This window comes from Cynoglossus semilaevis, chromosome 2 (genome assembly GCF_000523025.1).
Source record: "Cynoglossus semilaevis isolate Cse_v1.0 chromosome 2, Cse_v1.0, whole genome shotgun sequence".
In the NCBI taxonomy this organism is placed as follows: Eukaryota; Metazoa; Chordata; class Actinopteri; order Pleuronectiformes; family Cynoglossidae; genus Cynoglossus; species Cynoglossus semilaevis.
In genome coordinates this window covers 18,318,838-18,332,265 of record NC_024308.1, presented here as the reverse complement: position 1 = coordinate 18,332,265, position 13,428 = coordinate 18,318,838, and the positions used below count along the sequence as shown (strand labels likewise).

At 43.8% G+C, this 13,428-nt stretch overlaps 3 protein-coding genes across 5 annotated transcripts in view; 1 reads left to right on the top strand and 2 right to left on the bottom strand.

Annotated features, from left to right (window-relative positions):
- LOC103399996 (methyl-CpG-binding domain protein 3-like) overlaps positions 1–13,428 on the bottom strand; it is an 844,757-nt gene that overhangs the window by 424,677 nt on the left and 406,652 nt on the right. The gene's annotated exons all lie outside the window — the stretch shown is intronic.
- Positions 3,036–5,131, top strand: polr2eb (RNA polymerase II, I and III subunit E, b). The gene is made up of 8 exons (XM_008307270.3): positions 3,036–3,092; positions 3,580–3,754; positions 3,867–3,982; positions 4,069–4,149; positions 4,251–4,309; positions 4,408–4,486; positions 4,846–4,914; positions 5,026–5,131. Exons 1-7 carry the CDS (start codon positions 3,036–3,038, stop codon positions 4,909–4,911), a joined length of 633 nt encoding a protein of 210 aa, XP_008305492.1. The 3' UTR covers positions 4,912–4,914; positions 5,026–5,131.
- arhgap45b (Rho GTPase activating protein 45b) overlaps positions 5,305–13,428 on the bottom strand; it is a 13,680-nt gene continuing 5,556 nt past the window's right edge. For 2 of the 3 annotated variants that reach the window (XM_008307271.3, XM_008307272.3), the window contains 21 exons: positions 12,490–12,630; positions 12,237–12,321; positions 11,129–11,201; positions 10,962–11,025; positions 10,146–10,277; positions 9,904–9,965; positions 9,705–9,815; positions 9,530–9,610; positions 9,243–9,410; positions 9,014–9,151; positions 8,731–8,927; positions 8,486–8,607; positions 8,267–8,347; positions 8,070–8,162; positions 7,817–7,980; positions 7,537–7,725; positions 7,310–7,447; positions 6,937–7,202; positions 6,539–6,776; positions 6,238–6,337; positions 5,305–6,092 (listed from right to left, as the gene is read on the bottom strand). In XM_008307271.3, the coding sequence (XP_008305493.1) occupies positions 5,662–6,092; positions 6,238–6,337; positions 6,539–6,776; positions 6,937–7,202; positions 7,310–7,447; positions 7,537–7,725; positions 7,817–7,980; positions 8,070–8,162; positions 8,267–8,347; positions 8,486–8,607; positions 8,731–8,927; positions 9,014–9,151; positions 9,243–9,410; positions 9,530–9,610; positions 9,705–9,815; positions 9,904–9,965; positions 10,146–10,277; positions 10,962–11,025; positions 11,129–11,201; positions 12,237–12,321; positions 12,490–12,630 (3,074 nt within the window). In that variant the 3' untranslated portion in view covers positions 5,305–5,661. The remainder of the gene's footprint in view (positions 6,093–6,237; positions 6,338–6,538; positions 6,777–6,936; positions 7,203–7,309; positions 7,448–7,536; positions 7,726–7,816; positions 7,981–8,069; positions 8,163–8,266; positions 8,348–8,485; positions 8,608–8,730; positions 8,928–9,013; positions 9,152–9,242; positions 9,411–9,529; positions 9,611–9,704; positions 9,816–9,903; positions 9,966–10,145; positions 10,278–10,961; positions 11,026–11,128; positions 11,202–12,236; positions 12,322–12,489; positions 12,631–13,428) is intronic. The other variant, XM_025066233.1, reaches the window with a different exon arrangement.

The following is a 13,428-nucleotide window of genomic DNA, read 5'->3' as shown; positions in this document are numbered from 1 at the left end:
GCAAAGCCTCCAAATCCTGCTTCTACAACTCCATACTCACCTTCTCTCACCCACGGCACACAGGACTTCTGATCCAGTCCCCGTTACCTCCGACGTCTCATGCACTCCTCGTTAGCCTCTCCGCCTTCAACCGGGATCCATCTTCTTCCTACTCCGTCGCCTCCGGTCCTCCAAATCCTACTCAAACATCACATCGGTCACACGTTCCTGTCGACACATTCGGCAAATGCAGAACATCGCCCACAAACCTCTACTCACCGTCCTTCCGTCGGGAGGCCGAGGGTCCGCCGATGATCCGACGCCGCTTCCTTGCGCTGCTTTGTCGTCACCTTCGTTGCCCTTTCCGAACTTTTGCACACACATCAAAGGCTTTAACTACGACGGGTTCCAAATCCATTATAGTTTAACCAGTTCTCTCGCCTCACTGCGCAGGTCAAAAAGCCAACAGAGTGACCCCCGGAGACTTCACCGGAGCTCTCACCAGAGTTCCACAACCGTCGCCTCATCTCCCCCAGTTAACCCGCAGAACTTGTCAACAACTCCGGAAAGTTGTAGATATTAACCAAGCTTGTCTGTCTTTACCAAGCACGTTTCCTATTAAAGACCCTAAACGCTAAATCTAAGCCCTACGCCTACCCACCTTATACCCACTTACTTACACATTAGATAACTACACATTACTAACTACTTCACAAGGGACATTATTCCCCTGCCGGGAGGCCTCCCAAAAATTCTTCTAAGTGCCTCGCTAGGGCACAGTAGTCTTTACTAGAAAATGTACTCAGCAAATACAGACAAGCCCACTATAAAAATGACAAAAGTTCTGCGGGATCACCAGATGAAGATATCTGGACAGGAAACTTCCCCCTGGCACTCACTCCGCCACTGGCTCTCCATTGGCTCCTGCCGTACGCAGCCCTGTCCTACGGTTGGTCATACTCTAATGAACCCTTTGCCGTCGCCGTAGTTCTCACCCCTTTGACTTTGTGCGGTGTCCACAAAGGTCAATAAAGGCCGACACGACCGACTGCGGCGTCTAGATCATTAGCAGGTTCCACCCTTAGACGTCACTCTAGGAACGCCTCGTCAGAGCCCACACTCCGTCTCGTGGTCGACTCGTCAGCGCCGCCTACGTGGGAATGACTTCTGTTAGTTTCAGCAGTTAATTTCAACAGTTAACAACGCAGCAACCCCCCCTGGAATTTGCAATTAGTCCAAAACTCTACGTAACCACTCCGACTCCCTCAGTCCGACGGAACATCTACACTGCGCTTCGTTCACTTACGTAAACTGCCAGTAGATTCTACTTTTAAATAAACCCACAAATGTTCTCGACACACTAAGTCACTGCTACAATAACGGCGACAAAGCGCGCAGACGCTTTGTCGCGGCAGCCAAGAGCAGCCGCTGCAGTAGCCTCGAACGAAGGCTCTGCGGCCTACCAAAGCTCAACGGCGCCACTGTAGCCTCAAACAACAGGTGAAAAACCACGATCCTTACTCCGTTCAACTCCTTCATCTTGGGCTCGCTCTTGACCTTACCCTTAATATTCACTTCTCCATTGTGATTTCCGACGGACGGTCCGGAACACACCCACAAACACGTCGTGTAAACGACTGAGGTTTTCAATTTACCGCTACCCTCGTCACTGAATTGCCACTACTACGTAGATAACCGGAGTTCCACTCCACCTATCGCTCACCGTGTCTTTCGCTGTCACGAGGAGACTCCGACGCCACACCACTTCCACCTGGTCTCCGTGTGCACAACTCCCAACGTGTCTGTTCACTTCAAACAATGTTGAGCACAACTTTAACACGATGACGACGAGCTCTTTCTCCAATCACCACAACGTGATTCCACGAGCAAAGACTCTTCCACACCTTCCGACGTCGGCGACTTCTTTTCGTTTCAGCACCTACAATCACATAATCACATACAATCGGCTTCAACCTTAAGCCTGCTCAAAGCTACTTCGCTAAAGCTAACACAAGGAGTAAAACCGCCAACTGTGTGAAGGACCTCCGAACTTACCTCTCCTACCTTTCGGTCACTGACCGCACCTGGTCGGTCGACCGACCAACTGATTGACAGAACGACCTACACGGGCGCCTTTTATGCCGACCGGCGACCTTTTCCGGGGTCCGACGTCACGGGCCGCGACCGTTTTGTTTTTCCTTATTTTGCCCGCTCTACCGTTTCTTTGTCAAAACTTGAACGCGGACTTTCCTTTATCTTTTTAAATACTTACATCAATACAAATACATGCGTTTATGTAACGACGTGTAACGCATGTGCACACCTACGGGCACTCTCCGAACAACAACAACAACAAACACCTGTCATTTGATCTGCTTATTCAACATCCAACAGCAACAACAAAATGCACAACATCACTTCTTCCCTCAACGGTTTCCTTTATTATTTTTCAAACAACGTTTCCCCTCTTCTACTTTCCTTCTTCTTCTGTGTGCTGCCACACATCCCGTCATCGCTGCCTCTTCCGGTGGCCGCGCAGGGTAAACAAATGATTTGATCGGCTCACCCGGCCCTTGTAATCGTCTCCTCTAACCTTTCTTCTCGTCTTCCCGCTGACGTTCCTTGTACTGCTTAATACTTAATCTGATGACTACAAAACACGACACAGTTTTGGTATGCTAAAATAAGAAAATATTTGTGCTAAGAACAAAAACACAATATTTCAATAGACATCCATTTAAAAGTACTCAAATAATTTTTAATAATACTTTCTCTTTCGAAAAAATAAACATTTTCATTTAAAGAATCAAGAATGTTGGTTTTATTTATTAATTTAAAATAATTGTGACAAAAGCTTGATGAAAGGTAATGGGTAATATTCCTTAATACATACTTCACACTGACGTCGTCCACATTGAATCATTACATCTCCTGGCGTCATCACTGTGCGCCGAATCACCGAACGCGTGCGTCGCGTTTTCCGTTGATGTACAGTGTTTAACAAAAACAAACATATATTTAAACAGATCCCACTAAACTCACGTATAAAACAAGACATGGATGATGAAGAGGAAACCTACAGGCTGTGGAGAATTCGTAAAACCATCATGCAGGTGCGCCATATTAGCTGTTTTTACATTTTGACCTGTATCTTAGCATGTAGCCTAGGTTAGCTCATGGTCACAAAACAATGAATGGTTAATTGTTGATTTGATGGCCAGTGTTCACCAGCTCGTGTGATATTTTGGCTAATGCATGTCTTTATATCGCCTGTATGTTGATTCAATGTGATAATTCATCCGCTGAGCTACGAGCTCTTTCTCCTTAGTTTCTATTCGGCGTTAAGGTAAACAACAGCAGCCACAGAATAGAAAAATAGAAAATAAATAAAGGCACCCTTCACGACTCAGTACACATCGTGGAATACGCTATTTATATCAATAACAGTAATAATGGTCAACTTTAAAACTGGACCGTCTTTCAATTGATTTTCCGAGTCCTTTACACTAAAAGTTACTGTTCTACGTTTCCTTGTAATCTCTACCACGTACACTTTGAACGTTGTTGTAATTTTATTTAACTTGACCTTTACATTCTCAGCTGTGCCATGACAGAGGTTACCTGGTGACACAGGATGAGTTGGACCAGACTCTTGAGGAATTCAAAAGTCAGTTTGGGGATAAGCCCAGCGAAGGTCACCCGAGACGTACAGACCTCACTGTACTAGTTGCTCACAATGATGATCCTACAGACCAGATGTTTGTTTTCTTTCCTGGTAAGTTAACCTTCATGATAAAAATCACGTCAAAACACCTAACGCCTGTTACAAGTATATTAAAGGTCACGGAACTGAAGAGAGTGCAATTTAATTGCCCTTGAATTTTCAGAGGAGCAAAAGGTGGGAATCAAGACTATTAAAATGTACTGTCAGAGAATGCAGGAGGAAAACATCACACGTGCCATTATTGTTGTTCAGATGGGCATGACGCCCTCAGCTAAACAGGTAAAACCCCGACTGAGAGCATCACAAAAGTGAACATGTTGCTTCTCTGACATCGACAAAAATGAATCTTTCGTAATATCTTGCAGTCTCTAGTCGACATGGCACCTAAATACATCCTGGAGCAGTTTCTACAACAGGAGCTGCTTATTAACATCACAGAGCATGAGGTGAAGAACATGTTGAGTCTCACCGACGATTTCAACTGCATCATTGTTTTCACATATCAATTTGTCTTATTTTCTTAAGCTTTAACTTCCTTGTCTTCTAGCTTGTCCCGGAGCATATCGTTATGACCAAAGAGGAAGTGACCGAACTTTTGGCAAGATAGTATCCTTTTTAAATACAGAAGGTTAACATCAAACCACATCAAATCTATCTCTGCTAAGAATCTGCTATAATTGTTTTTCTTAACTGTTTCACCTCAGTAAGTTAAAAGAGAGTCAGTTGCCGAGGATCCAGGCTGGAGACCCCGTGGCTCGTTACTTTGGATTAAAAAGAGGACAGGTAGGACTTCAGTGACATTATAGAGCCAAACCTGGTCAGGATATTTCAATAGTGTTGAATTAATAGTGACATTTTATATATATATATACATATATAACATTAACTTTACAAATTAAACATTTAGTTCATTTATAATGAGAAATATTAAAAATACAAGTACAAAGGTGAGATCTACATTTACTTTAACAAATATATATTTTAAATCTAATTAAAAAGCTCCGTAGTCCCCGGTCCTCTTGTACATGCTGTAGCTGCAGCCTCCGAACTGGAACACATCTTAGAAACGTGAATTCACAGGTTTAGAAATGTAACAAATAATGATGCTGTTTTTTTTTTTTAATTTTCCTCACCTCACACAGGTTGTGAAGATCATTAGACCCAGTGAAACAGCTGGGAGGTACATCACATACAGACTGGTCCAGTAAAAGGTGAGTTACATTGTGTTCTAATGTTGACAGTCACCAGTAACTAATATATTCACTACTTTAATCAGCCAATCATTGGTGTGTGTTGTTTGACAAATTGTGTTTGTGTTACAGGTGGTTTTCTGGTTCAACCTCTGATGAACATGTTTTGATTTTTTGATGTGTTAGAATTGTATTGTTTCATAAAAGCAGATTTTATAAAATAAAAATTGAAAAAGTATCTGTGACTTTGTTTTTTGTATTTATGCAGTGATGGGTTAAAAGCAGAGGCTCAGTTTCGTTGTATCCCCGTGGTACAACGACAATACAGACCATTAAAAAAAACAAACTATTTTATATACCACCAATGTCACTATCCTTAGACTATTAGTGATAAATATTAACAAATAAAAGTTTTAAAATACATTTTTTATTTAAATATAAAACACATGAAATAAAAAGTTTTAAATTCCAGTGATTAAAAATTTAACCTGCAGCCCTTGATAGGAAACGCAACACATCACAGCTCTAAGAGCAACACGAAACATATTAAAAGTTATATTTAAGTCATTAAAGAGAATTTGTTGATGAACTGCATAAAACGGCAAAAAGCAACAGAAGTTTCAGTGCTGATCAGTAAACATCTGCAAACAAGTCCACACGAGTACAAATAAAATGATTACCGTAAATACGACATTTTACACACATGTAAAATAACCCTGTGACAGATTCACTTCACTCACTCTCACAGATGTGACTGACATTCCCACGTCAGACATACTCAGGCTCACTGTCCCTGTTCCTGGTCAGGGTCAGTTTCTTGCCACTCAGACGAGCTAGAGGAAGACCAGACAGTGTTAAAATGGGGGAACATGGGTAATTGTTGTTGGACTGGTTTACGTTAAGATTGGCCAGGGCGTCACTCAGATCCTGCTCGGCCACGGTGTCAACATCTGGGGGCCCGCTGTCAGACAGACCCGGGGGCTCTGTTTCCTCACAGTTGTCTTGGTCGTCGTTTGCTTCTTGATCCGGGTTGATGTGAGCGGTGAACTGATTGGACAGATCCAGACTGTCCCTGTAGCTCTGCTGGTCTTCGTCCACGCTAAACTCACTCTCCTGCTTCACCAGGCTGTGGGAGTGCGAGACCCGGCTTTCGTCCGAGTCGGAGTCGGGGAGCTGCTCGCTGGAGCCCAGAGAACTTTCTGAACGGAGATTAGCAGGAACATGAACAGGAAAATTCATAAAAACTCCAGTAAACCCAATCAAAAAGACAAGTTCTATTTTGTAAAAAACAAAACTTCCATTACGTTCACATTGGCCTTCTGCTCAGGTTCTCCTGAAACTTACCACAGCCCTCCTCTGTCTTGTCAGTGTCTACTTTACTCTGTTTTTCTCCTCCATCCTCCTCCCCGTCTACCGAGCCCGTGTTGTCATCAGCCGTGGATTCCTGACCCAGGAAGAGAAGGAGAGGTGTGAAGCAGCCAAATTGAAAATTTGCACATTTCAATTAGGCTCTAGTCAGAGGAAGATTAGCATTTTGTTGTAAATCCGCCTTTGATTTGCAACCGTGTTAATCACTTCATGGTGCCTCCTGTGGTAGCCAAACCCCTCGAATCACATCAAACCTCACAACACACTTATTAGTTACCTGCTGAGCAGAAGAAGAGGCAGCGCGGCTGGTTTTGTGGGGCTGAGATGATTTGGACTGGAAGATGGAAGAATAGAAGACAATGAGTGCTTCCACGATCCGGGCCTGGTGCGGATAATCCACCAGAGAGGACAGGGATATCGTAGCCCCGGTCGGACGCGGACGCATCAGCGAAGGCCCAAACACGATCCCTAAGTTACTGGGACTCATCTTGTTGTTTTCCTCCAGCTCTGCGATCCTGGGAGCAGAACAGAAGAACTATTCATTTCTGTGACTCATTAAAAGTTTTCAGCAGAAATGGAACATAAAAGCTCTGTTTGTCTAAATGGGTTAAATTTTTTTGCTGTGTTACTACCAGTTTTGCCATTGGACGTTTTAGGATTTTGATAATAACGGACCTTCGGAGGTGGCGTACGATGTAACGCAGTGTGGCAAAGTTAGCCTTGGGCAGCTCCTTCAAATGCTCCTTCAGCTTGTCCACCAAGACCAGAACCTCTGGATCTGTGTCTGGACCCAGGTCAACGAGCTCCGCCCCCTTGCTGACAGCTGGGTTGGTGCCACCAGACTCAGCCTCCTCTGGTGTTTCTTCTTCACTCTGCAGACTCTCTTTGGCCACACCCATCAGACTGTTGTACAACCGGAACAACATGAGGGGCTCAGGCAGCTGGTGGACAAACATAACAGACACACTGAACTCCATTGCTCTGGAAACATCAATAAGTCTTTGGGTTTTTTTTAATTTGTGGCTCCTGTATTAGTGTGGTTGCGTACCTGTCTGAGGTACAGTTTGAGAACATTGCTGATGTCATGTGGTGAACACTGGGACAGCTCCACCAGCTCTTTCCCATTCTCAAAGGCCTGGCACAGCTTCTCTACGCGGGTCTTCACACCGTTGACTCTGTAAATGCCCTGCAGGACCAAAACAGTGACCAGTGATTAGCACAAGGTTTCAGTTTAATTTTTGTCGTGATGAACGTGCGCACGTGCGTTGTTCCCACCTTCATCGTTAGGGCTCTTCTCTCGATCTCAGAGATGCACTTGGTGATGATGAAGGGAATGCCGTCATTGGTGCTGCTGGCTACCTGGGAGAACTCCCTTCCGAAGAGCTGCAGGCGGCCCTGCAGCTTTTTATGACCACACTGAATGGTCAGGGTTTCCAGGCAGCGTTTGTGACATGACAGGAAACACTGAAGAAAAAAAACAAAAAAACCTCAACATCATAGATATAAAGAAACCTGTTCAAAATACGTTTAAATGTCCAGGTGTGTCCATTCTCACCTCCTCGCACTCGGCTCCCTGGAAGTAAACGTAGCTGTCACACTCTCGACACTTGGCAGGAGTCCGCAGCTTCCTCAGTCTGTGGGTCTGAGCTGCTTTGGACAGGCCCACGTTACGGAAAGGTCTTGTGGACACCACCACGTCAGGATCCATGCCGTTGATATCTGCAGGTGAATAAACCCACACAGTAGGCACAAGGAAGAAATGCTAACAACAGGAGAATCCAGAGCACGAATCAATCTGAACAACTTACTCGGGGATTCAAAGGAATTCACGTTCCCATCTTTTTCATCGGCATCTTCATTTGACGACATCGTTCCAGTGGAGGATGTACGAGCGATGTTGCCTGCGATTGAAAAACGTTTTCACTTTCCCCAAACACGGCTTTTCGTACATGAGAATAGAGAGTGTAGTCTGATGCGGATCACTGATGTTGTTGTTGCTGTTTACCCGTACAGATGACAGACGACTCCAGTCCACCTGCAACACTGTCATCGCTGACCGTTGAACCCCAGGACTTGTGTCCTTGTCCTGGAAATTACAAAAGAAAAAACATATTAAATTAAGTTTCAATACACGTCACAGTAAACTCTTTTTTTTCTACTTTTGTACAAAATCATATGAAAAAAAATTGTATTATTCTTCTTTCTTATCTTAGCTACTACTCACTCCTGCGTTGAACCTCCGCCTCCCTGCTGTCGGCTGGAGTCGTGTCCACACTGGTGGCGGGACTGTCTGCTTGACTGGAAGGCTCTGTGTTGAAACTGTCATTCCTTGGTCTGTGACCGTGGCTGTGCAGAGGAGAAGTGATTTTGATCTCAGTGATTCACAAACCATCCTCATTAGGAGCTCTCAGAAAAGTCAGATGGAAATGTGTTCTATTCTTTCACTGTTGAAAACACTAAAGTCCTCACTGTGACGCAGAGCTGGCTGGAGAGTATGCCTCAAATGTGTAGTTAACCACGGGCTGCTCTGGCAGCTGCAGGTCCCTCACATGAGCAGCGTACTGTTGACCAGGATCATACAGTTTACTGCTCTCACACAGGGTCTGGTAGTGGACGGGCAGGGCTACGGTCTGCATGTGCATGAGCTGGTAGTAGGAGATGGTCGCCTGCAGGGGGAGCAGCAGCACAGTTTTAGTGACAGATGTGGTGCTGGTGTGTGTCTTTGCTTGTGTTTATATGGGACCAAACTGACCGAACGCAGGGTCTGGTCACTCTGTTTGATGACGTCCTGCAGCTGACGGAGAACCGTGACCTTCGTGTGTTCCAGCTCCAGCTGCTGAGCGGTCGCATCCGCGATACATGTCCGATAGGTGGCCTCTGCTTCGTCTGCCTGTGAATGATGTTTAAGTGAGTTCAGATGTAGGATATTTTTTAATTTTTATAAACTCTTAACCACCACATGTCACGTGACTGACAGAGACCTTATTCCGAGTTTCTTCCTCCAACCGTTTCTTCTTTTCCAGATTCTTTGCTGTAGAGCCTCCACTTTCCTCCTCAGCCCGACAGGCTGCTATTTTCGCCTTGTCGTACTCCTCGCAGCGAGTCATGTAGGCTTGTTTGGACTTCCTCAGGTTCACCTCGCACTCCATCTAAACACAGGCCTTATTCTCATGCATGTATTCATCTTATTTTCACATGGACAAATAGGGAACAGGTGACATTTTTGCAAATGTCTGGGGGAAAAATTTCCCCGGTAAACAGTTTTTACCAATTTTCTCTTTGCTCGGATCCAGTGCTCCTTGATCTCTTTCCGTCTCTTTTCGTGTTCCTGTTTTTGCTGCATCAGAGGCTGCACAGACAGACACAACAAATGGTCACCACAGTATACATGAGGCGGGACGGTTGTTCATGCCAGAAAAGTGACCGGTCATTTTAAAGTCCACCTGGATAAACGTCTGGCTGTGCAGGGTGGTGCTGGCCTGCTGCAGCCCCACACCCTGCTCCTGGTCCTGCTCCAGAGCCAGAGAGTAGATGGAGAAGAGAGGCATGTGGGGCTGTGGGGCAGCAGACATGAAGAGTTTAATAATCATACAAAACATGTGGACAGAATATTTGGTTATTTAAATAACGATGGTTTGTTACATGTGTTATGCTGTGTTTGCAGGACTGGTACAATCTCTGGAGGCCTTTGGAGAACTCGGTTTCTAAAACAAATACCAAAAAACATAACTGAGTTCCATCTAGGAAATAAATGCTCATTACATCTTAATATAACTGTCAACATGACCACACAGTCAATGGCCAGGATTCAGGTTTTTTAGCATTATAATTTCTGCAGCTGTGTAAAATAACTTTCACAAAATAATGTATCGTTTAAAATTCACCAAGTGAGATTCTCTTCTCCACGTAGTTGATCAGGTCCTTCATGTACTTGGAAATGGTTTTGGCGTAGAGCAGAGCAGAGTCCACTCCTCCTTCACTGTGTTGGAGGATCACATCCACTTCCTCCACTCGACCTACATGATACCACACAGGAAAGGGTTACTGCAGTGCCTTGACAGGGTGATGTTGATGTTTGTTGAAGATCATGGGTAAAAATATCGTCTCTAATGTGATCATCTTAAACATCCGTCTCCAGAGTCACCTTTGCAAACTGGTCAAAATATCTACTTCCAGTTGACATTCAGTAGTTACACCCATCAGGAATCACTTGAATTTCGATTCAGATAAGCACTGAGGCTTGACATTCAGAAGTGATGGTGTGAATGTGAGATGCAAATCACTAAATATGTTGCTCTCTGCATCAGTGATTCCCAACCACTGTGCTGTTAAATATAATCAGATTTGTTATGGAACATTATTTAATATAATTGGTCTGAAAGCTACCTATTCACCACACTCAATTTGTAACAGACGACTATTAAAAGGACTTGTTGAAGAAAATCTTTGTGTGTCTTTCTTCAATTCCTCTGAGAATATCGGGGTTGTGTTCAACTAAATGGGCCAGGGTTTAACACAGGATGTACTGTACATTGTGAGTACATTGTAACTACGTAATAACTGTATATAATTTCATAAACTGAACACAAATATGTAGATGTCTCCTATGTCTACCAGAAGTCTCTGTTATAGCCACAAAGACAAAAAAAAAATATCCAGGAATCTAGAGAGAGTGAGAGAAAAAGAATTTGAATCCATACCCATCTCGTGAAGGTCGCTCCTGAAATGGCTTCCGTCTGGAATAGTGCACAAGTTCTCCATCGACTACACGGCACAGAGAGATAAATTTAAAGACAATCACATTCAAAGTCATCATAATTGATCGTCATGGGAGATGGTATTTTTTTTATGTTGCGTATAAACCCACCCTGCTTTTCTCAGTGGGCAGCAGGGAGAGCAGTGTGCTGCTGTCCACCTCTCCCATCAGGAGTTCAGACACACTGAGGAGCACAATAACACACAACGTAGCATCAGCACAACTCTACATTAAATACATGCTCTTGTACGACTGTAAAACAAATACCAACAGAGGGCAGCATGGAGCATATGCAGCATGTGGAGCATTTTTCATCGTGGGATTTAAATTTACATTTGAATTGTAGTTAGAGTACTTTTCTTGGAGATGTTGTTAAACTAAAAAAAAAAGGAACACCTTATTCATGCAGAAAAGGAGAATAAGAGACAAGGAAATGAGGAAGTAGACAAGTCAGGCAGATTTCAACAGTCAGTGCCAGCTTACTTCCTCCTGTGATGGTATCTCAACAAATAGCAACGAACATGTGATTAAAAATGTCTGTTTTAATTTATACAGACAATGACAAATTGTTGGAACACTAACATTTTCTTCTCTTCTACATGATTTATATAAGGCTGTGCAGAGGTTCAAGCCAGGTAGATACACTGAATATACGCAGTCTTAATCACAACGAACATTTTAAGGTAGTTGTTGACTTTTGGGAGTATTTAATAATGAATTCAAATGAAAGTTTTTATCCATGTGCCTACAATCTGTTCCTGTGGGGAGGCTGCCCTCTGCTGGGAAACAACCCCCGGCCCCCATATTGTGTTTGCAGCTACATCAAGGATATTGGTAGCTACCGAGACTAAAAACTGAACGACAACATTGTGGAGACTGATTAGAGAGTCTATGTCTGTGTCACTGGTTTCATATGGCAGCCAGGTAGTTAAAGATAAGTTTAAAATTTGGGTTTTGTGTCACACTGCAGAAGAAAACCCACTTCCTGTTTTCAGCTCAGCCTTGTGAGCACGGGTGTCACCATCAGTGCACTGCTCTTTCATTCCAGAAACACATGCATTACACATACACACATGCATACATCCTGTGTGTAACAGAGGAACAGGTACTAAACCCACAAGGTGAAGCCTTTGCAAAAACCTAAGAAAGATACCAGCGGTGGTCATTATTTTCAGATTAGGAAGATCGCGATGTCGGCTTCCATAAACCATTTACTTACTTGCTGCTGAAAGCGACAGCTATAGTTTCAATCGCCTTCTCAAATTCCTTCTTGTCCGTGTCGTTACAAGCCTCATAGTGGAAACCTAAAAAAAAAAAAGATCCAGTTTAACAAACGTCTGACTTACTGTAAGTTATAATTTGCATGTTATAATAATAACGACATGCTGCAAAAAAGGAAATCTGTGGTTGAATAAATCCTACATATTTACAGCCGTGCTGCGTCTGTTCAAAGCTGAAGATTCTCCACTGACCTTTGACCTTTGAGATGAGCTTCCCTGCAGCAGTCAGGATCTCTACGGTGTTTAGTAAAGGGTACGTATTGATGACCTGACGCAACACCCGTAGGACCTCCCCCAGACACTCGTGGGCCATGGGCCGCTGACTCTCTTTACCTAAAGGGAAGGGTGAGATAAACAGACAGAGAGAGGACACGGTCATTATGGAAGGATGGGATTAGCTTGACTGGATAACGGAACCTGACCCTCAACCTAATGTCAGCTAAACCAGAAAAACCCCTTGTAAAAAAATAACATTATTAAAAGATATACAGGTAGACAGACAGATAGACAGATAGATAAACAGACAGACAGATAGCTAGATAGATAGATAAACAGACAGATAGATAGATAGATGATAGACAGATAGATAGATAAACAGATAGATAAACAGACAGACAGATAGATAGATAGAGTGCAGGGATTTTTGTCACCGGTTTATAGTGTTTTCTAATATACAACCTTGTTTATGGACGTGTGCTCTATTTAGTTCCACTCGTGAAAACCAACCACCTGACACACACGCACATGCACACACACACACACAAACACAAAATGTAACAGTGTAACATCACGACCAGTTAAAGACAGGAGCAGAGTTACATTAGCTCCAGATTCAGAGGCGGTGTCGTGTCGCAGTGACGCAGTCGATGTATCAGAGAAGGAAGTGTGGATGAGGCCATTTTGTCAGAGGCAATCCATGGTGGCTTCCTGTTTAGAGAGCTAACACTGGGGTGGAGAACGTACGTGATCACAGCCAGATAACGGAGACACAAAACGCAGACTCAGAGAACGCTGCAGCAGGCAGCAATTAAAATTTGGACCAAAAAAACAAAGAGAAGAGCAGAGTAATGATCCATCCCTGGACCACCAACTGACATGGCCAACAACAGGTCAACGACAACAGTTGGTTCT